A 26,961-nucleotide genomic window follows, 5' to 3' on the forward strand; every position below is an offset into this window, starting at 1 on the left:
GGTTTGCTTCTGCTAAAGAAAACACATCAGTGCTGATGAAGATAACTCAGTTTTCTTGTCTGGGTTATGAGCTGTCTGGTGTGGCTGAAAGATATGAAAAAGAACGGTACTTTATTGTGTTTTAGATACCAGGGAGAAAATTCATGCATCATTGAACTCCATTGACTGCAGTGGAGTTACTCTGGGTTTAGACTAGAGGAAATGTTGCCCCGTGTTGTCATTTGGAGTGCGTGCATTCTCTCTGTGCGCTGGCCCAGCTCTGTGCAGGTAGCTGGCTCAGCACACCTTGGAAAGACTACAGACAAGGTTCAGTGGTGAAGGCGCCCGGCTGGGTTTATTGTCAATGAAGCACGGTCCTAGTGCCCTATATGTGCTGCACACTGACATGTGTATGCCTGTGACAATGGACTCAGCTCAGTCAGCAGGACATTTCACTGCTCCCTCGGCTGGACAAAGGGTTAAGGCAAGGTATAAAATGGGACAAACAACTTATGTACCACCTTATGTGTTTCATGACATCTGCTTGTTACCTCTCCTTGTATCTTGCTCTAAATGTCTCAGGCAAAACTTCCCAATTCATCACTTCTGTAAACCCCTCTTATCTGTTGGTAGGTCAGGATATACCTGGGCTAATCTTTTGCTGTGTATTCACACACATACGCAGTGTCTGTTGCTTCTTAGGAGTGCCTGTGTTTTAGCAACACTAGCAGGACCTTCGCCAAGGTCATGTATCGGACAGTGAACTTGAAAGGATCTGCTTTGTGGCCTGACTTTGGTTCACAGCCTCTGGTTCAGGCTTCAGGCCTTGTACCAGACCCAATGCTCCAGGCTCCCTCTCTACTACACCCTGAGTTTCACATCAATAGCCCTGTGTTATGTGTCAGAGGAACTTCATCCTCTGTCTCTCTCTCTCTCTCTAAACTCTCCATAAGCCAAGAATGGTTCTTACAGCCCTCCACTCCCAATTATGCTTTCCAAGTCACACACTTGCAGGTAGAGAGAAGGCAACGCGCACATTAAATAGAGCAGGCACAATGTTCCATGCAAGTGGTTACTGTTACAAATAGCCATATCTACTGTTTGAAAGTAGTTAGAGATACTTTGGTATTACAATGTGTCATCAGTCTCACATTTACACCAGTGCAAATTTGCAGATGACACCAAGCTGGAAGGGGTTGCAAGGGCTTGGAGGACAGGATTAGAATTCAAAATGACCATGATGAATTGGAGAGTTGATATGAAATCAACAAGATGAAATTCCAATAAGGACAAGTGCAAAGTACTATGCTTAGGAAGGAAAAATCAAACACACAGCTACAAAATGCAGAATAACTGGCTAGGCGGAAGTACAGCTGAAAAGGATCCGGGGTAGATAGACTATGAGCCGGCAATGTGATGCAGCTGTGCAAAAGGCTAATCTCCTGGGATGTATTAACAGGAGTGTTGTATGTTGTGTTGTATGTTGCTGTCCCACTCTACTTAGTACTGGTGAGACCTCAGCTGGACTCTCTCCAATTTGTCCACCTTTCCTAAAGTGTGGAGCCCAGAATTGGATGCAGTACAACAGCTGAGGTGTCATCCGTGAATTTGCACTGTGTAAATGGGAGAATAATTGCATTCTGTAATACCAAGGGAGGTTGTGGAATTCCCATCAGTGGAGGTTTTTAAGAACAGGTTGGACAAACACCCATCAGAGATAGTCTCTGTTTACCTGGTCCTGCCTCAGCACAGGAGACTTGTTGAGGTCCCTTCCAGTCCTACATTACTGTGATTCTGGGAAATCAGGAGAACTGCCAATGAAGCCAGTAGTTGCACTCAGTACCTAGCTGCCTCAGTTTAGCAGTATTAAGTGCATTAAGCAAATGGAAAACAAGGCAATATTTATTTCAGCAACAGATGGGACAGATTCAGTTCATTCAACCGTGAGAGAGTAAGTGGAGAAGAGCAGTGCCAAGCCAGCTCTGAAAGGCTGCACATTATAGAGGTAGAGAACTGTCACGGGAAACCAAAATTTCATTACAAATTGAGGTTTAAAACTCAGGTCAGCGCCTGTCAGGCTGGAAGAGAGAATTGGAACTGCATGTAGGACAGATCACTGTGACAGCTTATTATCAAAGGAGTTGGGTGGCAAGGGTTTTAGTCGGATTACAGTTTGGAAATGTGATAAAAATAATGGTATGTATTTTTTTAAAATTTTTTAATTTTTGCCTCTAGGAGACTTGATCTTTAACTCGTTCGATGGAATGGAGACAGAAAGCATTTGCCAAGTGAGTTCTTCAGCACTTTTCTCTTACTAAGAAACCATTGGCAAGACAGGACAAGAGAAGCTTGTTAAAAATTTACAATCTGTGGTCCCACTTACTCAGGTCTAATTCCAATAGAGTCACTACACCAGAGCAGCTAGATCAGAATCAGGCCCCGTATTTGCAATTTAATGTTTGCATATCAGATTTTTAAAGTTCAACACGAAACACAAAATTATATGTGATGACAGTGCCTAGGCACCCACTGAGAACAGGTCATATTGCACTAGCTCCTGAACAAACAGAAAGAGATGCCGCAAAGAATTTATAGACCATCAGTGCCATGTGGATGCAGGGACCTTAATGGATGACTCCAGCCAGGGCAGATGTTCCCATTGCAGACCTGGGAGACAGTGTGGGGAGGCATTGTCTGTGGCTCATTTAGAATGATCTTGTCCACCTCTGTGACAACTTGAGGCTCAGAGTTGCTGATGTTACATTGCTTTGATGGCACCATGTCAGGATTTGAAGGCACGCTCTGGGAATGTTTGCCTTAATGTTAGATAGCTCAAGCTGACACCCGTTCTTGAAAGGACAGCTTGTTTCTCTTTTTGAAGATGAATTGAGTAGTGTGGGAAGGTATTTTCCCCCATTCTGTAATGGTAGGGCTCGGTAACCAGTAGTAGGAAGTAGTTGTGGTTTTCGTCACCTTTTGATGCATTTCCTGGTACCCTTTAGTAGCTCAGTGACATACTTTGCACACCTATAATGGCTTTCGTCCGAAGTCCTTGAATGAGTGACAAAAGTGGGGAAGCTCCATGGCCTGTCTTATCCAGGACTGGATGATCACAGTGCACCCTTCTGGCCCTGGAAATTGGGAATCATCCCCATTTGACAGAGAGAGAGAGAGACAGGTGCACATTGTCAGAAGTGGCTATCGATTCTGATGCCTGGTTTTTTTGGGTGTCCATCTTAAAGTCTGTGGCAGAGCCAGGAACATAAAAATGGTCATAGTGGATCAGACCAATGGTCCATCTAGCCCAGCATCCCATCCTTCAACAGTGGCCAGTGCCAGATGCTTCAGAGGGAATAAACAGAACAGTGGAATTATCAAGTGATTCATCCCACATTGTCCAGTCCCAGCTTCTGAGAGTCACATGTTTAGGGATGCTTGGAGCATGGGGTTGCATCCCTGACCATCTTCGCTTATCACCATTGATAGATCTAACCTTCATAAACTGAGCAAATTCTTTTTAAAACCCCTTTATACTTTTGACCTGGCAACGAGTTCCATAGGTTGACTGTGCATTGTGTGACCCCTGTTTTGTGTCTTTTGTGTGTTTTGTGGAGGGGTAAATGACACATCCCTATTCACTTTCTCCACACCATTCATGATGTTATAATCATTTCTGTTGACATTCACTGTGCTTTTTCCAATTCTAATGTATCTTTTTTGAGATGGGGCGACTGGAACTGCATGCGGTATTCAAGGTCTGGGTGTACCATGGGTTTGTATAGTCACATTATGATATTTTTTGTTGTATTATCTCTCTCTTTCCTAATGGTTTCTAACATTCTGTTTGCTTTTTTGACTGCTGCTGCACATTGAACAGATGTTTTCAGAGGGCTATCCAAGGTCTCTTTCTTGTATGGTAACAGCTAATTTAAACCACATCATTTTGTCTGTATTGTTAGGATTATGTTTTCTACTGTGCATGACTTTGCACCAATCGGCATGGAAATAAATAAGCAATTAAATCCATATTTCCTTAGTCCTAGTATAGTGCCTTAACTACAAGACCATCCTTCCAGTCAGCTCCCATTCCCACATCTTATGTATTTGACATAAGGCTGCTGGCTTTGATACAGTTTTCCTGAAACACAAGCAGTGGGAATCATTGCAAATACTGCAGTATGGGATCGCCTATGTTTCTACCACAGCAAAAGTATAATGCTTCTTTTTTTAATGGCAAGCAATGCACTAATGAGAAAAGGAAATGGCTGTAAACCATTTTTAAAGCCTGTGATGAAGGGGCAAGTGTATAGTATTAGAACAAGCACATTTAGAAACTGTACAGCCACTTTTTATTTTTCTCTTGGAGAGCTGCATTCTGTACATTTAAATTTAAATGAGACTGCAGCAAGGATGCCGAGAGTGGATCTGAACTCTGCTGGCTCTGAAGCCAAGCTTAATCTTCAGCCATGGGGAACTAGGTTGCCAAAGAAACAGAGAGTGACTTCTTTCTCTTTTTCTGGAAGTTATAGATTAAATGCATCCCAAACTTGCGAGACAATTCTTGCCCTGTTGTAACCTCAAGACTCACACTAAAGTCAATAGAACTATGCTGATTGACACCAGCTAAGGATCTAAACCGTGAGCAGCAGTATAGGTTCCCTGTGTAATCATACCAGTGGCAGTCACATTAGGATGTGCCAGAGAAATCTGACAGTATCAGATCAGAGTAGGTGGAGGTGGGAAAATTCTGTTAGATTTACTGAGTGCAATCCACGATCAAGAAAAGCTGTAGGGCCAGACTGACCAAGGTATTCAGGCACTTAACGATACAGAGAGATACTTAGGGGGATTTCACAAATGCCAAAGCAGGTTAGGTGCCTAGCCCCCATTGACTTGGGGGATATTTCTACTGGCCGCTTTTACGACAATGAGAGGTTGCCCCAAACCCTGGATCCAAATACCCCCAGACTTTGGAGAAAGGTCCACATTAAAATAAAACAGAGCCTTTGGAGATACAGCACCCGAGTCTCTTTGCTACCATCGTACCACTGAAGAGGATAGACTTACACTGTTGTGAGACTTATGTGAGAGAACCATCGGAACTGGGCTCGTCTAAAATTAATAACTTTGTACATTAAATTGCTAATCACTGGGCTAACAAACAGGGAGTGGGCATAGTCAGTCCTGTAGTGCCAAGCATCATCCGGCATTCCCAGGACACGCTGTCATGAATTAAGCAAGCTCTGTGCATTCTGGATCTGTAATTAGAAGTGTTTTGATACAGTCCTTTAATTGAGAGGCTTTGTTCAGTGAAAATTGTTTGGCTGCTTAACTGGTTACATGCGATTAAGTCAACATAGTTTCAGGCCACATTTGCTTTCTACTGTAAGTCAAACACTGTGTGTGTGAGTCATAGGAGCATAGCATAAAATGTGTCTAAATGGATTAATTATTTTACTTGCTACCAGAGGGCAGCAATAATTTGCTCTACAGCCTTTTATATACCTGGACCTTCCTGAGAGCTGTGGAGCTATTCAGCCAATTCACCGTGACGTCTAAACTCTTTGGAGACAGGGCTGCCTCTTATATGTTTATACAGTGCAAAGCACAATGGGACTCAGCCTGAGTGGGACCTGTAACGTAGCCACTTGCGCTCTGCTGATTCACCCTGGCAGTCAGAACAGGTATGTCCTATTAGATCCAACTTGAGTGCCTAAAACAGTTTCTCTTTCCAAAGCAGAAGGAGGAAGTGACCAGGATAGAGGAGGTCCTGCACGGGAAACTTTTGAGGAACAGTCAAGCGCTGATGAAAGCTTAGGTGTATCTTGATAGGTTAATGGAGTGTGTATGTGCTATGCTAGAAGAATGGGAACACATACTTGCTTTAGCTGTCCATGTGCTCTTTAAGCTGAGGCTTTTAAAGCTGGTGGAAGAATGTTCCAACACAAACTTTGCCAACTCCTCGACAAAATCTGGACCTGCAAAGAAATTCCACCTGACCTGAAGAAGGCCAACATTGTTATGATATTCAAGAAAGGGGACACATTTTTGTGCGGGAACTATAGAGGTATTGCTTTCCTCTCCATCGCAGGGAAGATTCTTGCCCGGATCCTAGTCAACTGCCTCCTCCCCCTTGCTGAGGAACTCTTCCCTAAATCACAATGTGGCTTCAGGCCATCTCATGGCACAACTGACATGATCTTCGTGGCACAACAGGTTCAGGAAAAGTCAGAGAGCAACACCAGGAACTGTTCATGGCATTCATTGATCTAACCAAGGCCTTTCACTCTCTATCGATCATGATGCCCTATGGAAGGTGCTGTGTAGTGTCTGTCCACAGAAATTCATTTCCATCACCAGACTACTCCATGATGGGATGACTGCCACCATTGGCTCAGAGACTGAATCACAGAATCATAGAATATCAGGGTTGGAAGGGACCTCGGGAGGTCATGTAGTCCAACGCCCTGCTCAGAGCAGGACCAATCCCCAACTAAATCATCCCACCCAGGGCTTTGTCAAGCCTGACCTTGAAAACCTCTAACGAAGGAGATTCCACCACCTCCCTAGGTAACGCACCACACCAGACACCAAGCCACAGCTCACTTTGAGGAGAACAGACATGCTCATGAGACAGAGACGCGACAAAGAAGGAAAGAAAGGGCACAACACTCCAGCCAACAACTATGTCTCCTCCAAGATTACACCTGTCACTTCTGTGGGAAAATCTGCAGGGTAAGAATTGGGCTTTTCAGCCACTTAAAAACTCACCGTGAACTCCCTTGGCAGACATCTTTGGCTTTCCCTCGATGCGAGGATGAAGCACCTTAAGGACCAACTTGTAACATTCATGAACAGCCCCTCCCTGTGGGTGGCATGAAGCTGTACTGCCCTAGGGTGATCTTCAGGAGGGATGATGCCACCAGCAAGCCGAACACCTCCTAGAGACACTTAGAGCTCTCGGAGAGCATGCCTGCTGTACCAGCTACACCTACACTATGAGCTAAGACTGGGATTCCCAGCTTGCAGAGGCAAACTCATACTAGCTCTCATGTATAATCATGTAGCTGGGGACACCAGGGGCCCAGTGTGCCCTGCTGTCTTGGCAAGTGTGTAGTGGAGGTGGGCATTGTGGTCCCACCCCTTTTTTCAGAGCAGTCCTTGTACTCAGGGGAGTTCAGAGATTGCAATAGGGCAGGTGCATGAAGGCTCCACCCCACTTTTCATGGAGGCTGGGTGCAATCTGTCCCGAGTTAAGGGTTCTTTTGGAAATGCCCCTCAATCATCTACTAGTAGGTAGAGCTGGTTGAAAATTTCCCATGGGAAAAAGCTGATTCGATGAATGTGGGAATGTGTCAATTCTACTGAAATTTCATTTAGGGGAAAAACCGTTAACATTTTCATTTTTTTCCATTTTGAAATGACTTTTTAGCATCGACTTTAATATTTATATGATCATTTATATCATTTTTATAATGCACTATAAAAAGTCTCCTTCGAAGCAAAATGTTTTGCTGATGTCGAAACAAAATGATTCAACTGACCCCAAAAGCAATCACTGGGATGACTTCACCTTGTGGGAGACACCGAATGTTGACATCTAATTCTTATTTGGAATGAAAGCAAAGGTTTAAAGTGTTGAGATTCTTGGCTTAGCACAGCTCTGCTCCTAGGACTGTTTGTTGGAGTTTAGCTGCAGCTGCTTGGGAGCTCCCTGGGGCCACGTGCACTGTACAGCTAACGTTAATAGCTGGGACAAGTACGTGGAACCGGGAGGAACAGAAGTATTACTCTGTGCATTGTTCTGAGCAGGGCAGTGGGCCAGGCACCCCAATGACACAGCCACCTACTCTTGCCCCCAAAATAACAATCAGTGTTACCAGCAGAGAATCTTGTTGGCCAAGTTGCAGCAGGTAGCAAATATCTATTGCCCCAAGCACTGTATAAATAGCATACTTTCAACCCAGTGTGTGATTCAGGGCTGGGAAGCAGCACAAGAGATAAGGTTATTAACCTCTGTGTTCTCCATAAAACTCAGAGCCCTCACTGTATACTTATGTACCTTACAGGTTCTTTTCTAAACGCAAGGGGATCATGTACAATTAGCCGAGGCTCTGAAGAAACAGGGCAAATGCTGCAGAAGCAGGGACTGGATCCTGAGCACAGTTATGCCTTTGTAAATCCAGAATCTTCCCACCGCCTCTGCAGTTGCACCCGCCCTTAATCCCTAGCCTCAAACACTTAATGAAACACCTGTTTTTCACTTTTAGTAGTAACAAGATAACCTGAGGGAGGAAGAAGAGGGGTGAATCACATATTGAATTTTCACTGAACTTCTGCAAAACACTTTAGAGCCAGATTCTCTGCTTGTGTAAATCAGTATAGCTCCAGTGAGCTCAGCTGACCTAAGCTGATTTGTACCTGCTGAGGGTCTTGCTTTTCCTGATCTCAAATAAACATCTTTATGGGAGCCACCTTCAAGTGTCGTTACACTCCACAGGTATTACCATTCCTATTAACTGTACCCTGTCTTCCCTGCCAAGTTCATGAAAAATTAACCCCAAGATCCTGGTTTTATCCTTTCCCTCCTTTCCCTTTTGTTATCCTTAGTCTCCTCTGTCCATTACATCCAGCTAAATTTGCTAAAGTGCATTCTTCGAGCAGGTTTATGAAAGGGTTTAGCATGGAAATATACATTGCAACAAAACCCACATGGCTGAGAAGCTGGATGACTTTCAACTCCTCAGTGTCAGTTTAAAACACACACTGAGAGAGTGACAGAGAGAGAGAGAGAGAATGAGACACAGAGGTGCTGTGTTGGGAGCTGCTAACACAAAGATTGTTCCAGCCAGAAAGCTGTTTAAAAAAAAAAAAAGGTTATCTGGTTTCAGACAGTTAGATCGTAAGCTCTTTGTGGCAGGGACTGTCTATGACTATGTTATCACAATGCCTAGCATCATAGGACCCAGTTTTTAGTTGGTCCCTGGGCATTATAGTAATATATTAATAATGGCTTAAAGTTGAGCACATGCAGAACGTTTGCTGGATCTGGGCCTGTATGAGTGTGTCTGCACTGCAGCTGGGCATGAACCTCCTAGCCCGGGTAAAGAGACTTGGGGTTGACAGGACTCAAGCATAGGATGGAGCATTTCCATGTCCTTGCTGCTTTCTGGGGAGTGGCAGCCAGCAGAGCGGCTAGGGGGCAAGTCAGCCCTGTTGACAGCCTGATGCTGGGCAGGGGGTATCTGGCGGGGAGTCGTTGGGGAGCAGGCCAGCCCCTATGGTTGCCTGTTGCACTCCACTCCGAATGCTGGGCCAGCGGCAGCAGGAGGCAGCTGGGGGCAGTGTGTGCAGTCTGGTGGGGATTGTGGCTTGGCTGCGAGATGAGGGAGACTGGCTGGAGCTGCAGGAGGAGGTGGCATGTTGGGGAAATAAGGGGGTTGGGTAGTGCCAGGCTGGGGGGGGGGATGCAGAGCATGCACGGGCATGGGTCTCCAAATGGCAGTGTTGAAAAAAGTTAGGGAATCTCTGCTTTAGAGCTGTCCTCGGTGTACCTCATTTGTTCTAACTGTGCACCGGAAATTTGAATTGTACTCTTGTCTTCCATCTCCTGTTCTCAGGCAGTTTTCCCTGTGTGCTGTTTATGGTTTTGCTTTTTTTGTTCCTTTTTGTATTTGAGGGGGAAAAAAATTAAAAGATGAAATAAAAACACATTGTCAGTGTACAAGGGAAAAAACCCTCTGACAGAGTGGAGAATTATGAATGCTGATAATATTGTAACTATAAATTCATAGTAACCTGTATTATAACCTGTAAATCATAATAACCTGTATTCATCATAACCTGTATGGGGCGGGAGGGATAGCTCAGTGGTTTGAGCTTTGGACTGCTAAACCCAGGGTTGTGAGTTGAATCCTTAAGGGGGCCATTTAGGGATATGGGGCAAAAATTGGGGATTGGTCCTGCGTTGAGCAGTAGGTTGGACTAGATGACCTCCTGAAGTCCCTTCCAACCCTGATATTCTATGTATATCTTTGGCACCTTTTGTTACCTATCTCTGAGAGTTTTGAAAACAATTAATGGTGTTATCATAGCATCTGGGGGCCTTAGTCATGGATCAGGACTCTGTTGCACTAGATATTGTACAAACAAAACAGAAGACCTTCCCTGATCCAAAGAGCTTACAACCTCAGTACAAGTCGAGAGACAACGGATGGGTGCAGACAAATGGGGGACCACAAGGAATCAAGACAATAGTGGCCAGCATGATAGGCAGTTAATTAAGTTTCACAACACCTCTGTGATGCAGAACTTTCCAGAGAGAGAAACTGAGGCACAGAACAATCCTTGGTCATATGGGGCCAGATTTCCAAAGATATTTAGATGCCTGAAGATGCAGAGAGGCACCTGAGCGTCAGAGCAAGTTAGGCACCTAACTCCCCATGGATGGTCCCAAGTGCTTTTGAAAATTCCACTAGGTGCCCTTCTACATCTTTAGGCACCTAAATACTTTTGAAAATCTGGCTCATGGACCCTTCCACTCTCCCCCACAATCCAGCAAAGCCTTGTAGTACATACTTAACTATAAGCATATGAGCAGAACCATTGACTTTACCGACACTACTCCTGTGCTTAATGTTATAATAATCCCTAGCTCTTAAATAGCACTTTTCATCGGTAGGGCTCCAAATGATTTATAAAGGATGTTAGTGTCATTATCCCCATTTGTCAGATGGGGAAACTGAGGTACAGAGCGGGGAAGTGACTTGACAAGGTCACTCAGCAGGCCAGTGGCCAAGCTGGGAATAGAATCCCAGGGATCTTGATGCTCACTGCTGGGTTTCAGAGACTGGACTTCCCCCCGGGCTGAAACATCTACACTGCTAATTTTAGCCCCGCAGCCCAAACCAGTTGACCCAGGCTCTGAGGCAGTGTGGGATTTTCTGTCCAGTGTAGACATATCCTTAGTGTAGGCAGGGATCCATTGCATTTAAAAATGTGTTGGCTGATTGTGGGTCTCTGGAGTTAACCACGCTGAAACGCAACTATCCTTGTTCTCACAAAAGGCAAAATCGTATTTAACCTCATTATTTCAAATGGTTTAGGTAATGCATTTTCCCACTCCAGGTAAGGCCATGTTTTAAATGGGAGCCTTGGAAACAAAAGTGGATTGATCCTTTGCCCCAAAGGTTGAGTTAAATATGCCACAGAATAGAGGGTTAGAGACCACTCGTGCTGTCTGTCCTTACTCCGATATAACAGATTACAGTCTAAGTCTCTAATACTTTCAAAGTCTTTCAAAGTCTCTAATACTCCCCCTAAATTGGATTTCATGGCCGGAAATACCTTGGCCAGCAAAGCAATTTGCTGACAATTTTTTTTTTCTTCAAATCGCAAAGCGAGTCTGGTTCAAAGAGGATCAAAACGCTGGATAAAAAAACGCTGCTCCCAGTCCAGTGTCAGTTTCCACTTTTAAAATGTCATTGAGATGCTCAGACATTTAAACCAATGTATAAAGGGCCAGATCCTACAATGTGTATCTCCCACTGACCTGAATTACAAGCAGGGGCAAGCTACCTAAAATAGACACAGGCTGTGTCCACACTACAGTGGCGCAGCTGCAGCTACACAGCCTAGACGCGTGCTTCAGCAATGCAACGTTTTCTTCCATCGCTGTAGTAAATCCACCCCCTCCAGAGGCGGTAGCTAAGCTGATGGAAGAATTCTTCCTGCAACCTAGCGCTGTCTACACTAGAGCCTAGGTCCCCTTAATTATGTCTCTTGGGGCTGAGAATTTTTTTACCCCCCTGAGCGACGTAGCTAGGTCGGTCTGAGTTTTAGGTGTATACAAGGTCACAGACTGCAAAAAGAAAAGGAGGACTTGTGGCACCTTAGAGACTAACCAATTTATTTGAGCATGAGCTTTCGTGAGCTACAGCTCACTTCATCGGATGCATACTGTGGAAACTGCAGTAGACATTATATACACACAGAGACCATGAAACAATACCCCTCCCACCCCACTGTCCTGCTGGTAATAGCTTATCTAAAGTGATCATCAAGTTGGGCCATTTCACCCTCCGCCCCCCCCCCCACACAAACTCACTCTCCTGCTGGTAATAGCCCATCCAAAGTGACCTTTGGATGGGCTATTACCAGCAGGAGAGTGAGTTTGTGTGGGGGGGGCGGAGGGTGAGAAAACCTGGATTTGTGCTGGAAATGGCCCAACTTGATGATCACTTTAGATAAGCTATTACCAGCAGGACAGTGGGGTGGGAGGAGGTATTGTTTTATGGTCTCTGTGTGTATATAATGTCTACTGCAGTTTCCACGGTATGCATCCGATGAAGTGAGCTGTAGCTCACAAAAGCTCATGCTCAAATAAATTGGTTAGTCTCTAAGGTGCCACAAGTCCTCCTTTTCTTTTTGCAAAGACAGACTAACATGGCTGTTACTCTGAAAGACTGCAAAACTACTCTCACTGTTGCATCCCTTACAATATCACCAGCCAGAGCAACACAAAGGCAAGGTGAACGCGCAAAGAGGAAATAAACTAATCCAACGTCAGCAGCAATACGTGTGACCTGATGGCCACCTAACCTGGAGCTTAGTGACCTACCCCGAAAGAGTGCATTCTGAAGGTTCAGGGCCCTCTTATGGGCAATCGTTGCAGCTCCTCTTGGTAAATTCAATTCCAGGCATTTGTGTGAAACAGATTGATTGTCAGGTGTGGGAGGTGGCTGGACGGGCTCAGGGCTCACCATTTACATGGCAGTGCTGGGCTCTGCGAATGCAAATCAGGGAAGACGCGGAGTCTGAGTTAGCTGGATGTAAAGTTGGGATAAAAGTTGGTGTTAACTTCTCCTAGCTTTGATGTGAAGAACAAAACACCCAGATTTCAGAGTAACAGCCGTGTTAGTCTGTATTCGCAAAAAGAAAAGGAGTACTTGTGGCACCTCAGAGACTAACCAATTTATTTGAGCATAAATATTTATGCTCAAATAATATTTGAAAATATTTATTTTCAAAAAATATTTATTTACTCAAATAAATTGGTTAGTCTCTAAGGTGCCACAAGTCCTCCTTTTCTTTTTGCAAAACACCCAGAGAATCTTCAGTAAAGTTGCTCGGAAAAGAGGAGGGAGGGGATTGTGATAATTTTCTCTGTTTCCCCCTTTTTATGACATTTTCCAAAATGTTGCCAGCTCATATTAAAAAAAAAAAAAAAAAAAAAAGGGTGGGGAAATCACAAAAATGTCATAGGTATTTTTTCCGATCGCAACCCCCTGCGCCACTAGTTTTGACATTGCAAAAATTTTCAAGCAGTTCTGATGTTAAGCGAGAGGATGGGGTATAAGTACTGTTAGCTCATGGAAGTACCAGGACAGGAGGGATCCTGTGAACCATGAAGCTGTGCTTTGTTGGGAATTTGTGAAGTTTTTAAGAACAGGTTAGACTGACCCTTGTCAGGGATGGTCAGTGATACCCAGACCTCAGTGGGTTCAGGAGCCAAATTAGCAATCAGCATTACCCAAAAGAACCACAGTTGTGTGAATTCATTGTTTCATTTACCTATATATATTCATTCTTGCAGCAAAATGACTGATCCAATATTTTATCAAGGACAATTGGTTAATAACATAGCAGAAGCCTCCTGATTGGTTAATAACTTTGGTTAATAATTCAATCACACAGTGTTTTAATACATGCTGCAAAGAACTGCAGGAGAGACATTAAAGAGCCACTTATGGCTCATAAGCCTCAGTCTGAGTATCACTGAGCTAGGTATACTTAATTTGGCCTCAGCATGGGGGAGGGATGGACTTGATGACTTCTTGAGGTCCTTCCAGCCCTACATGTCTATGATTCCCTCAGCCTAAGAGCTAGTCTACACTAGAAAAATTATTCCAGTATAACTATGTCAGTTAGGGGTATGATTTTTTTACAGATATAGCTAACCCAGTAAACACTCTAGTGTGGATGCATTTATGCCTGTATAAAAGTGCCTTATACCAGCATAGCTTATTCAGCTTATTCTCCTTCCTACGGAGGGATAGTTATACAGCTCTAAGGGCTTGTCTACATGGGGAGATAGCCCAAAATAGCTATTCTGCATTGCCTCTCCTTATGGACACACTATTCTGCACTGAGCGCCTTTGTTCGGTTTAGTTTAGTCCACTTTGGAATAGCTATTGTGTTTTAAATTCATACCCTAATTTATTCTGCACTACTTTCCCCATGGAGATAAGCCCTAAGACAGAGAAGAGAAATATGAAGACCCAGAAGAAAATATATCATAACTGAAAGCAGCATTGTTCCTGCATCATCATTTCCCCCCCAAAACATTTTTATAAAACATCCACTGCTGCTTTAAAAAGATATTTCCCCTTGCTCAGCTGAACCTAGACAGAATATTTCAGAGGCACTAGACATTTTAAACTAGTCTATTTGGCCAACCAACCAAAAATAGTGTGTACTTTTAATATAATACCTGGGATTTGTATAAAATTAATTTCAGAGCCTCTGGATCTCTGGCTCAGCCCAATAATTAAATAAGTCAAACTTGAACTAATATTTATTGTATTAGGGCTCTTGAGTGGCACTTAGTGCCAGAGCTGGGCTGGAGGGGATATATTGCTTGAGACACTAGCTGGAGCCAACCTGAAGAGGTCAGGAGAAATAACAATGCCTTCCAGGGATGCTGGACCAGCTGCCTTTGCTACTCTTCTGGGGCTAGATTGTTTCCCAAGGACACCTTCTCAATTCCCTCCTTGCTGAAGGGGAAATAGTAGTTTTGCAAGCAGACTTTACCAGCAACAGTTCTCTCTGTCTCTCTCACGCAGAGAAAACAAACTAATTGCACGAGTGAACCCGTGCCAAAGAAGATGGGGACAAAGTGGCTTTTTATGGGTTTTAGAAAAGATGTCACAAATTGTTCTCAGTGGGGACAAGATACGGTTTGGGAGAAGATTTACCAGTCGGGGAGAAATCAAAAGTAAGTTCTTTCATGAAAGAGTAGCTGCCATGCATGTGCTATAACTAAACGTATGGTGTTGGGGGCTGAGGCTCAAGGCACTGCAGGTGTGCATCTTCACTGGGTGCGTGATTGGGCAGGAGGGGGAAGCAGATAGGAAGGGCGGAGAGCGTATTCAGGCTGAAGAACTGATCGAGACGCTGAGCTTGGCATTCTGCGAAAGACAAGCTGAGCTACATCTCGCTGAGCTGCAGCCTTTCTTACAGCCACATCTCTTCCCTCTTTCAATGGCACTTGCCAGTGTAGTAGCCGAGTACCGTGCAAAGTTAAAGGTTCATCCTTTATTCTTAGAATATGGGACTCTCATCTTCGGTTTCTCCCAGTGAGAGAGCTGGCGATTCGTTCTTTCTCAATTGGGGCAGGGCTTTTTTCAGAATTCCTGACCGCTGGCAGCTCCCATCGAAGCCGACGTGCTTAGCAACCCTGACAAGCGAGGCCCTGGGTATTATTGCTTGGGGAAACTTTAGTTGCAACAGATGTCCCACGCCGCATATCTTCAAGGCAGTGAAAATTGGGTTTGGCCTCTTTTCCTGCCAACATTTCATGCTCTGGCTGTCACGATTGGTGTCCTTTGAACGCTGAGATCCCTTTTAAGACTCCCTTCTAATTACAACTATGCTAAGAGTTTTATAATAACTTGTATCATTGCAATAGGTATTGGAGAGAATCTAGATCAGTTAGAGAGTGGAATAGTTTCTCCAAGGGAATAATATTATTTTTGGTTTGCAGTGAGTGCTAGCACAGTGCAGGAGGGATTTGAGAGCACTTGGCAAACGTTAATTAATCTAGTCTCACAACACTGCTGTGAGAGACGGAGGTGGTATCCCATTTTACAGAGGGGAGAATTGAAGCACAAAGAGATGATGTGACTTGACCTCACAAGGGGTGTGTTTCACCCTTGCCCTGTGCCTTGTGCAGCTAAAATGCTGCCAGTCTGATTTGCTACTGTGTTACTCACTTTGCACTGGTGTGAATGACCCCCCAAAGTGCAGGGTAATAGTGGATTAGGCCCAGGAAATCTGTGGTTAGGCAAATAACAGAACTCCTAGTCCTGTGCCTTACCTACCCTTCTTCTTCTCAAGTGCTAGAAACGCCAACACTTGAGTCACTGAAAATCAGACTAGATAAATCATGGGATGGAACAGTTCTGCATGCCACAGTCTACAGCTGGGCTCCCCAGATGGCACCAGAATAAGAGTTTCTGATTGTGGGAAATATAACTGATCCTCAGTCATTCTTCTTAGTTATAAGGATCAGAGAGGATTTCCAGGACTTGCTCATTTAGAGCATTACTTGCGATGATTCAGATGAAACACCAGCTCCACAAGCACATTTACCACCCTAAAAATGCACCTGGTTGGCATGATGAAACAGGAGAGAGCTGTGTTTCCACCTATGAGCTGCATCACCTCAGGTAGTAATAAACAGAGAACAAATTGGCTAGAAGCTACTTTCTGATGATGCACTCAGAGCAATAGGGAGAAAAAACTCGAAATTTGAATCAAATTATAGAAGAGAACAAGTACAGCCTGTGGACTTTCCAGCCTCAAATTTGGGGAAGGAGAGGTCTCTGCAGCCCTAGAGCCCCCTCCATTGGAGGACAGGAGCAGAGACCCCGACGGCAGGAGAACCTCCAGCCCAGCACATGGCCATTAAAGGAGCTTTTCGAGGAGCAATCCCCCATATGCGTAGGGGGTGCCAAAACTCAGAGAATGGATTCCTAGTATCCTGCCCCAGTGGTTCAGTTGTGTTTGGGGCCTTTCTGGACTGGAGGATGAGCAGGCAGCATGTGGGATACAATGGATGTTTTAAGATGTTCTCCTGAGACATGGTTTTCTTTAGGTTGTCTCCATTTTTTCCCCACTCCTGAATTCATATGAAAAGTGTGCGTGTGTGTGTATATAATATATATAGATACAGAGATCAATAAAATGCCTAGCTACACATACACACCAGATGGTTCTCTGGGGTAAACTGGCATTATACTATTGATTTCATTGGAGTACACTGATTTACCCTACCTGGGGATCTCACCCATATACCTTTTGTAGAGAAGGCCACAAAGCCCTGATTAAAATATAAGGATTCTGTGATATTTCTATGTGCCTTAAGGGATGAAGGAACTGATAATGAAAACAAGAGAAACTGTTTTGCCAGTTGCTAAAGAACAGATCATAGCACCGAGCATTATTATAGTTGAAACTACTGCACCATTGATCAAAGATATTAAAAGCGAGAGAAAACAGCGGAGTCTTTCTTCTGCAGCAGGAAACCTCGGCAAAAAGCTTGGCGCAGGTCACTTCAGCTTAAGATCAACACAAAGAAAACGTTCAGCAGAGAACTAAGGGAAAGAGGAGAAACCATTTAAAGCTGATGGATGGGACTTCAGGAAACACCAGAGAATAAAAGCATTCTTGAGCTGGTACTGAGAATGTGGAATTCACGCCTGTGCAGAAGGCCAGCGTAAGGACTTAGGTGGTGCATAGATTTCTACGGGGCTTTGCTATAGCTTGGGTGAGAAAGTGAGGAGCTCAGTCAAGGTATTATGCCTACACTGCAGCCAGGGGTCTAAAATGGCAGCTCATGTAGAAGTCCCTGTGCTAGCTGTACTTGCTAAAAATAGAAGTGAGGCTGCAGAAGTGCGGGCAGCAGTGTGGGCTGCACAAGTGAGTACGTACCTGGAGACCCAGGTGGGCTTATACAGCCAGGGTGTGGCATCTTCACGTCTACTGTTAGTGAGTTAGCCAGAGTAGAGCTGGCCTGGGTACATCGACATGGGCTGCCATTCACACCCCCAACTGCAGTGTAGAGGTACCCTTCAAGTAGAGATGAGTGTACTGAGTTGGGCAGGCAAGTACACAGGATGGCCTAAGTGGAGTTCATAATTTTTGCAATATAGGGCAAATATAACCAGTGGACCATGTCATGGAGGTTAATCATTTTCCTTTTCGGAAAGGCAGCCATGGCAGAGAGCCACGTTAAACATGGAGCAAGGGCCTGGGGTTAGATGAGCATTTTGTTAAAGTGCGAGTGGACAGCTTCTGTCTGTCTTACTCACCCTGTGAACTGTGGGCTGAAGGACTTTTGGGGACGACTTCAATGGATGCTGCCCTAAACATTATGGCACAATTCAGCAAAACATTTCTGGGCTTAAGTCCACCCCTTTCAGCAAAGCACTAAAGCATGTGTCTTAAGTCCCACTGAAGTCAATTAAGCTAAAGGTTCAAAATGTGCTTATGCTCTTTGCTGAATGATGGACTGCTGAATTCAGGACTATGATAAGGACCCACATGTGAGAATTCCCTCTTCATGCTGATCAGCAGCCAAATTCTGTTGTCTCACCCATGTAAATAGTCCCATTAATTTAAATCCACACACCATCTTGGACTTTTCTTAATTATCTATCTTTAATCTGGTATTAAAAGAAAATATAAAAATAGAATATAGGCATATAGAAAAGTGGTACCAGTCTGTTACCATACCTACAATGCTGCAAAGCCCTGGTGGCTTATCCAAAGGAAATATTGAGGGGATATTATTTTCAGCAAAAAAACCCAGCAGTAACACCAAACAATTACATGGATCAGCAGGAAGCCTAGGGAGAAATCAAAAATCCTGACCATGTTGAAACAACTGCTAGAAATGGGGGAAGATTTGGCAAACAAGCAATGTAAATTAGTCATAGAGATCTATGCAACTCTAGGACAAGAATCTGAGACTAATTCTTGCTTGCCTTGTCATGGGTGTAAAATGTCGCCAGATCAGAATCATCCATTCATCACTCTGGTGAATGAATCAAACCCCAGAATAGAATAAAAAGATGTAGTGAGTTGCTCACATGGGCAGCAACTTAAAATGAAAGGTGAAAGTGAATGATGCGTAAACATAAAATGTGTCCTCACTTCCCATACTGCCTGGACAAAAGAAACGAATCCAGTTTTTCTCTCTGTGATACATCCCTGAAACAAAATGAGTGGAAAGATAACCAACACAGGCACTGTTTTGTGCCCAGTTCTCCCACATTTGCACTGGAGTAAATCAGAAATAGCTCAGTTATGATCAGTGGAGTTGCAGAAGTAAACTTGTGTACGTCAGGCTCTTTAAGGCAATTTACATTGTCACTATTAAGCAGAGATGAACAGGGAATGTTGTGTCAAGGCATTCCCCAGGGATGACTGGCATCTTGGCCCAAAAGTGGGGATGACCTGGGGACCATGGACATGAGTATCTACTGGAGTGGCTGGGATTTTTTTGACTGAGTGTTTTTTCCATTGGAAAATGCCAATTTGTCAAAACAAGAACATACCTCTTTCCATCAATGTTCATGATGAAGGTTTCTCACATCCGGGATGGAATTTCTGTGGGGAAGGAGAGGGACCCCAGAATAGCTAATAGCCTGGTGGTGAGGGTATTGATGCAGGTTGTGGGGAGACACAGATTCAAGTCCCTGCTCTGTCTGATTTGGAGTTGCTCTAGTCATACACATGATCTTTCTGATTTGGAGCAGGATCTTGAACCTGGGTCTCCTACATCTTGGGTGAATGCCCTAAACATCAGTCTTTAAGTCTGCCCCAATGAATAGTTCATTATTTATACAAAGTGGAACAGCTCCAATAGGAGAGACTGACTTTCTACCCCAGTGGTTAAAGCTCTCACTGGGGATGTCAAAATTCTGCTTCAAGTTCCTGCTTCAAATCAGGCAGAGCTAGGACATAAACCTGTTTCTTCCGCATCCTGGGTGAATGCCCTACCACCAGGCTATGGGCTATTCTGAGCTTGCTGGGGTCTCTTTCCCCCTCTCACATTTTTTCCCATAACTTTCAAAAGGTCTCAGTTTTGTTCTGAATCAGAATGAAAACAGATCTCAAAAGCTCAGCATTGTTCATGAAATGGAATTCTTGTTTGCCAGCCAGCCCTAGCCTCTACAGCTGTAGCCAAAGAGCCAGGCTCTGTAGCTCTGGGCTTGTAACAGCCCATATCGTCTGTGGATCAGATACAGAGGAGTACATGTATAACACACTCTGGCTAATGAGTTACAATTGCAGAAATGATAGATGACCATTTCTTAACTCAAAAAGTTGTGCAGCCAGCATGGGGGAACTCTTTATTAGATCTTGTCTTAACAGATAAAGAGAAACTGATTATAGAACTAAAAATCAACCGTAGTTTAGGTACAAATGATCATGACTTGATCACATTTATAACCTAGAGAATATGCTCTAGGAATTATTTTTAGGGAATTTCTATCCTTTGTGCTCTACAGGAGGTCAGACTCACAATGGAATATATGAGTATGTCTACACTACAAAATTAGGTCCATTTTGTTTAAGTCGACATTGAGCCTCCAATTTAAGCAAGTTGATTTTGCATGTCCCCACTATGTTCATGGTGTTGGCAGAGCACATCCTCACTAGCAGGGCTTGCATTGACTCACGGAGCGCTGCACTGTGGGTAGCTATCCCACAGTGCACGTAGCCAAATGGAACGTTGGGTTGGGCTTGCAATGCTTCATGGGACCAAAACATTTATTTGCACAGGTGGTTATGGGAACATGGCACTGGCCTCCCATGATGCACTTACTTCCCTTCCTCCCTGAACTCAGCGGCAAACAAACCAAGCCTTTTTCACGCCTTTTTTCCTCAGCCTGGGTCACCTGCGCAGATGCCATAGCATGGCATGCATGGACCCTGCTCAGCAGTACACTGTTGTTGTGAGCATTACAAACACCTCGCACCTTATCCTGCAGTATTTACTCAGCTGGAGCAGGAGCCGCTGCACAGAACAACGTGATGCCACACAAGCAGCCCTGCTGGAAGCCTGGGAGCGGAGCAATTTGCAGATGGTGGCAACAGTCGTGCATCACCTTGACATAGTGGAGTGCCGCTTCTGGGCCTGGGAAACAAGCACTGACTGGTGGGACCACCTAGTTATGCAGCTATGGAATGATGAGAAGTGGCTGCGGAACTTTCGAACGCGCAACGCCACTTTCATGGGACTGTGCGAAGAGCTTTCCCCAGCCCTGAAGTGCAGCAATACTAAAAGGCGAGCTGCTGTGACAGTTGAGAAGTGAGTGGCGATAGCTCTGTGGAAGCTTTCAATGCCGGACTGCTACCGGTCAGTGGGGAACCAATTCAGAGTGGGTAAATCTACCATGGTGTCTGCTGTGATCCAAGTTGCCAGGGCAATCAATAGACTTCTGCTAAGAAGGGTAGTGACTCTGGGCAACGTGCAGGACATAGTGAATGATTTTGCCGTGATGGGGTTCCCTAACTGTGGTGGGGCAATAGATGGAACATATATCCCTATCTTGGCACCAGAGCACCTTGCCAAAGAGTACATAAACCAAAGGGGTACTTCTCAATGGTGTTGCAAGCACTGGTGGATCACAGGGGCCACTTCACCAACATCAACGTGGGATGGTCGGAAAGGTGCATGACGCACGGATCTTTAGGAACTCCAGTCTGTTCAGAAAGTAGCAAGCAGGAACTTTCTTTCCAGACTACAGAATAACCATTGGTGATGTTGAAATGCCAATCGTGATCCTGGGAGACCCAGCCTACTCCTTGCTCCTATGGCTCATGAAGCCGTACACAGGCAGCCTGGACAGCAGCAAGGAGCGGTTCAACCATAGGCTGAGCAAGTGCAGAATGGTGGTGGAATGTGCCTTTGGATGTTTAAAAGCCCACTGGCATAGTTTGCTTATTAGGTTAGACCTCAGTGAAAGCAGTATCCCCATTCAGTGCCTTACTATCCCCACTGTTGTTGCTGCCTGCTGTGTGCTCCATAATATCTGTGAAACAAAGGGAGAAAAGTTTCCAGTGGGGTAGGGCATTAAGGTAGAGTAGCTGGCAGCCAGTTTTGAGCTGCAAGACAGCAGGGCAATAAGAAGAGCACATTGAGGTGTGCTGCATCTCTGTGAGACTTTGAAAACTAGTTTAATCAATGCCCCACAGTAATGTGACACTTATGTGTGTTGTTCCTTACCTAGCTGTTCCCTTCATTGCATTTAGTCCCCTGTAAACTACACCCCCACTAACCGTTGTGTGCTGAATTAATAAAGAGCCGTTTCTCCTCAATCCATTAATTTCTTTTATGCTCACAAACATAGAGAGATGTCAAAGAAAATTATGATAACCTAGGGCTAAGGGGCTGATAACACCGAGGTGGGAGTGGGGTAAAAGGGAGAAACAAGGACAACTTGCTTACAACTGCCCTGCAATAACAATCAAAAGTGTGGGAATGGGCGCCTTCTGGTCCTTGTACCCTCCCCTGGAGTAGAGTGCAAGGGACACTGGACTTTCCCCCCATTGCCCCCGCATCCTAGAATGTCTGGGAGGGAAGGATGTGGAACTTGGCGACAATGGCAGCAGGTTCAGCATAGGCTGCAGCAGGACGCTAGCGTCCAGCTGCCTTTCTTGAACCTCAGCCAGATGCCTCAACATGTCTGTTTGCTCCCTCATAATCTGCACCATTTCGTTCTGCGTGTCACACTCATGTTCCCTGCATGCTCTCCTGTCCTCGTGGTCGTTGTGCAGGCTGTCGGACAGTGCAGTCCTCCGTGCCTTGAGCTCCATCTTGTCACTCTCGGAGGCGCACATTAACTCCTTGAACATGTCCTCCTGAGTCTTCTTTTTCAGCCTTCTAATCAGGGAAAGTCTCTGTCCTGGTGTGGAGGATGCACCGACGGACAAGGTTTCAGCTGCAAAAAGTACAAAGCACAAGGGTAGCACTGACAGAGCATAAATTGTTTCTGGTGCAAGGCTAAATCTTTGTATAAAAAGTAACACCCCTCAATGCACTTTCCTGCAAGCCACAATGTAACCACAACCATGGGCTACTGCAACAGTCGGTTTGCTGCTCCAGCCATAGTGAGTAAGGCCATGAGGCGGGGGGAAGAGATCTTGTGCTGCAGCTTTTAATAAGACATCCTTGGGATCAGTGGTTCCAACCTCAGCACAGACCCCTTTCCCATAGCAACCAGGATGGTGCTTGAGGACAGGCACCAGCGTAAAGCCGCACAAATAGTTTCATTGTTACAAAAGCAGCCCTGGGTTGGGGTGGAAGGGAGACGAACAGGAAGTGTCACCCCCCGCCTTCTCTAAATGCTGGCTGCAATACGGGGTGATCCCTTCCAACCACAGCCAGGACAGATTCAGGAAAGCATGGTTGTGTGACCCAGAATTCACCAAACTTATCAAATTGTTTTCAGTTTAAGGGCTAGCATTTAAAACTTCCCCCTTTTCCCCTAGGTGACCATATGCAATATCACTCTCCTGAGGGTAACAGAGGCAGAAAGGGAGCCGATGCTGCAAGCATCTGGGTACAGACCTGGTCCTTATGCTGTAATGCTGTGTGCCACAATGATGCCAGAAGAGTTAATACTGGAGTGGCGCGGTAAAGTGTAGTACCGTGGTGGACGAAATAAGGCAGGCCTTCCCAGAAACCTTCTGCAAAGGATTGCAGAGTACCTCCACGAAAGCTTCCTAGAGAGCTCCATGGAGGATTCCAGGGCCATCCCCGGGCACATAAATAGTCTTTTTCGGAGCGTACCCTCGGCGTAGCTGGAGTGGCCACCGATAGCCACTATCCCATTTTTTTAAATCAGATTCAACATTAAAGATAATATGTAACCCCAACAGTTTGATTGGAAATGTGTACTCACCAGAGGTGCCTTTCCCGGCATCACACTCCACCGCCAACTGGTCCTGTGAGGGGGATGGCCTCCAGAGTTTAAAAAAAGTTCCTGGCTTTCGGGGATAATGGATCCTCCACTTGCCTGCTGAGCATTCTCCTCATCCTCCTCTTTCTCGTCAACAATGCCCTCCTTGTTGTAGCCCGAGGTCGCCCGGGGCTCCTGGGAGGTCTCCACACAGTGTTTCAGGGTAGTGGTGGGGTCGCTGCCTAGAAACACATGCAGCTCCTCATAGAAGCGTCATGTCTGTGGCTCAGAACCAGAGCAGCTGTTCACCTCCCTTGTCTTCTGGTACGCTTGCTGAAGCTCCTTTATTTTCACACGGCACTGATGTGTGTCCCTGGTGTAGCCCTTCTCCTCCATGCCCACCGCGATTTTGGCATAGATGTCAGCCTTTTTTCTGCTGGTTCGGAGCTCTGCCTGTACAGACTCTTCTCCCCACACAGCAATAAGATCCAGTGTCTCCTGTGTCCTCCATGCTGGAGTGCGTTTGCAGCCTTGAGCATCCGTGGTCAGCTGTGCTGACAAGCTCTCCATGTCGATCAAACAGGAAATGAAAATTCCAAAGTTCCCCGGGCTTCAATGGGTGGGGGTTGTTTCCTGTGTACCTGGCAGAAGTGCAGTGGAGTTGAAAGTGCTCTCTGGAGCGGTCACAGCAGAGCACTGTGGGATACCTCCTGGAGGCTAATTCCTTCGAATTACACAGCACAGTGTCTACACTATCCCCATGTTGATGCGTGGCTGTTGACTGAAGCACAATGCCTCTCACGGAAGTGGAGTACAGAAGTCAACTTTACAAGCCCTTTAGGTCGGGAGAAGGGACTCGGTAGTGTAGACACATACATTATTAACTCGACCTAACACGGCATATGTCGACCTAACTTTGTAGTGTAGAGCAGGCCTATGAATCTAAGGGGATGCACTGGAGTCTGGTTTTAGTGATGACATCCTGTAGTGATTATTCAGTTACATATCTATCTAATTTTATGACTACTATTTTGCCCCTCAGTCCAACCAGTGGGGCATTCAGATTTTAACAATCAGATTGGCCACATTTCCTCTGGTTTTCCCTCCTGCTTTCGGAGGGAAATACTTTTTGACAGTAAGCAGCAACTGAAAAGGTTATTGCTTGTGGGAATGCCACTTAGAGCCAATAGCAATGTGACTGAACTCACTCTGTTCTTGCCTAATAAAAACTTCACTTCTAGGGCCATTTGTGAAGATCCCAGTGTGATGTGTCTTGATGTATTGATTCAGTTATCATATTCTTGTCAAGGTCTAAGCGCATAGCTTGATTTCAGTGGGTATTAAACACCCTTTGACTAGTGTCCTGGTGATTTTTACTCCTCCTCTCTGAATGTCAGAGCATGCCACATTTTCTTTTGTATAACTCGGTACCACATAACACAATGGGGTTCTAATCTATAAATAGGGCTCACAGGCACACTGGTAATACAAATAAATAATAATATAACAACACCAGAGCCACATACATGCAAATTTAAATGATAAAATGTGGATATTAGCATTACCTTTCATACCCAGCATAAAGGGACACTCATAACTCATTTGTGAGCCAATAACATGTTTTCCCAGTCTAAGTGACAGGTTCTGACTTGTAACTACAAAGAGAGACTCAGAAAACAATGCAAGCTGACAAAGATAATAGAAAACGAAGAGGTGGAGATTGCAAATTGTTAGCAAAACACAAAACCATCTTGTGTGAGTGTATTGCATTTTTATTTTTTACAAGGTTATGAAGGTTCATTTTCTGCATGTGACCCTAATTTCTTTCAAAAACTGGAAATAGCCCCAATTTATTGAGCTGTTCGCAACATGACAGTGTTGTGATAGAGTTTGCAAAAGCAATTACTGGAGTACAACTCCCTCCCAAACCCAGAGGCTGATGGAATGATTTGTTAAGTGTGGAAGGATCTGAATTATTCCAACAGCTTTTAAAATGATTCCACTTACTCAGCTCAAGAGGAGGAACATCTGGTTTTGAAAGAACAAAGTATGGACATGGTCTATAACTTAGCCAGCTAGCTCGCTATAAGGCACGGGAGAGATGATTGGTTAATGGGCAGTAGCCAACCTGTAGCAGATCTCAAGCCTTGGGGAAAGAATCATAGGACTGGAAGGGACCTCAAGAGGTCATCTAGTCCAGTCCCTTGGACTCAAGGCAGGACTAAGTATTATCTAGACCATCCGTGACAAGTGTTTGTCTAACTTGCTCTTAAAAATCCCCAATGATGGAGAGTCCACAGCCTTCCTAGGCAATTTATTCCAGTGCTTAACACCCTGACAGTTTGGAAGTTTTTCCTAATGTCCAACCTAAACCTCCCTTGCTGCAATTTAAACCCATTGCTTCTTGTCCTATCCTCAGAGGTTAAGAACAATTTTTCTCCCTCCTCCTTGTAACAACCTTTTATGTACTTGAAAGAAGAAAGGGGAAGGGTGGGAGTGAGCCCACTTGGGCAGACTTACCACCTAGCCACTCTGAGGAGACGTTCTGCAGGAGAGTGAAAGGGATGCAGAAGAAAGTGACCAGCAGGTCACTGCACGCCAGGGAGCAGATGAAAATATTGGTGGCCGTTCTCATGGCTTTCCGCCGGATGATGATGTAGACCACCAGGCTGTTGCCCAGAAGAGCCAGCGCGAAGATGATGATGTAGAGCACCAGGAAGGTAACCTTGGCACTGGGAGGCAGCTCTGGGATGTAAACGAGGGGTTTGAGGCGGTAGGCGGCAATGAACTCTTCCCTGGTCATGTTGTGCTCCTCCAGGAGCCTGTTGAGCGCCTCCGGGCTCACGTTCAGCCTCCTCTCCATGGTGCTGGTCCCTGGTGGGCGCCCGGGGCATGGGGCGCTCACCCCGGAGCCTTGTCCTTGGTGCTGAACCCAGGCCCCCAGGCCCCCAGCGCGCTCTCCAGGGTGCTGGAGCCTCGGGTCGCTGCGCTCCGGCTGCGCTCCACGAGGTGTGACTCCGGGCTCTGCTCACCGCGGGGCCCGGTCTGCAGCCTGGACTCCTGGGCTGGGCTCAGCCGCCTGAGGCAGGGCCGGCGCGCTCTCCGCGGTGCTGACCTCTGGAGTGGCTCCGTGCCCCGGCCCTGGCAGCTCCGCTCGCTCGTCGCTCCCGGCTGCCGAACGGTGCGCTCCGCGCAGCCAGCGAGCCCAAGGGCAAGCGCCCTGCCTTCCGCTCCAGGGACGCAGCCTGCGCGCTGGGCTTGAAACAGCGCCTCCTGCCGCTGCCCCCTG

The 26,961-nt window shown here is 45.5% G+C and overlaps 1 protein-coding gene across 1 annotated transcript; it reads right to left on the reverse strand.

Annotated features, from left to right (window-relative positions):
* LOC144929898 (pyroglutamylated RF-amide peptide receptor-like) lies at nt 1-26,961 on the reverse strand. Its single transcript, XM_078850639.1, has 2 exons — nt 26,193-26,961; nt 1-84 (listed from the first exon to the last, which is right to left on the reverse strand). Exons 1-2 carry the CDS (start codon nt 26,533-26,535, stop codon nt 65-67), a joined length of 363 nt encoding a protein of 120 aa, XP_078706765.1. The 5' UTR covers nt 26,536-26,961; the 3' UTR covers nt 1-64.

Source organism: Lepidochelys kempii, chromosome 26 (assembly GCF_965140285.1).
Source record: "Lepidochelys kempii isolate rLepKem1 chromosome 26, rLepKem1.hap1, whole genome shotgun sequence".
Lineage (NCBI taxonomy): Eukaryota > Metazoa > Chordata > Testudines > Cheloniidae > Lepidochelys > Lepidochelys kempii.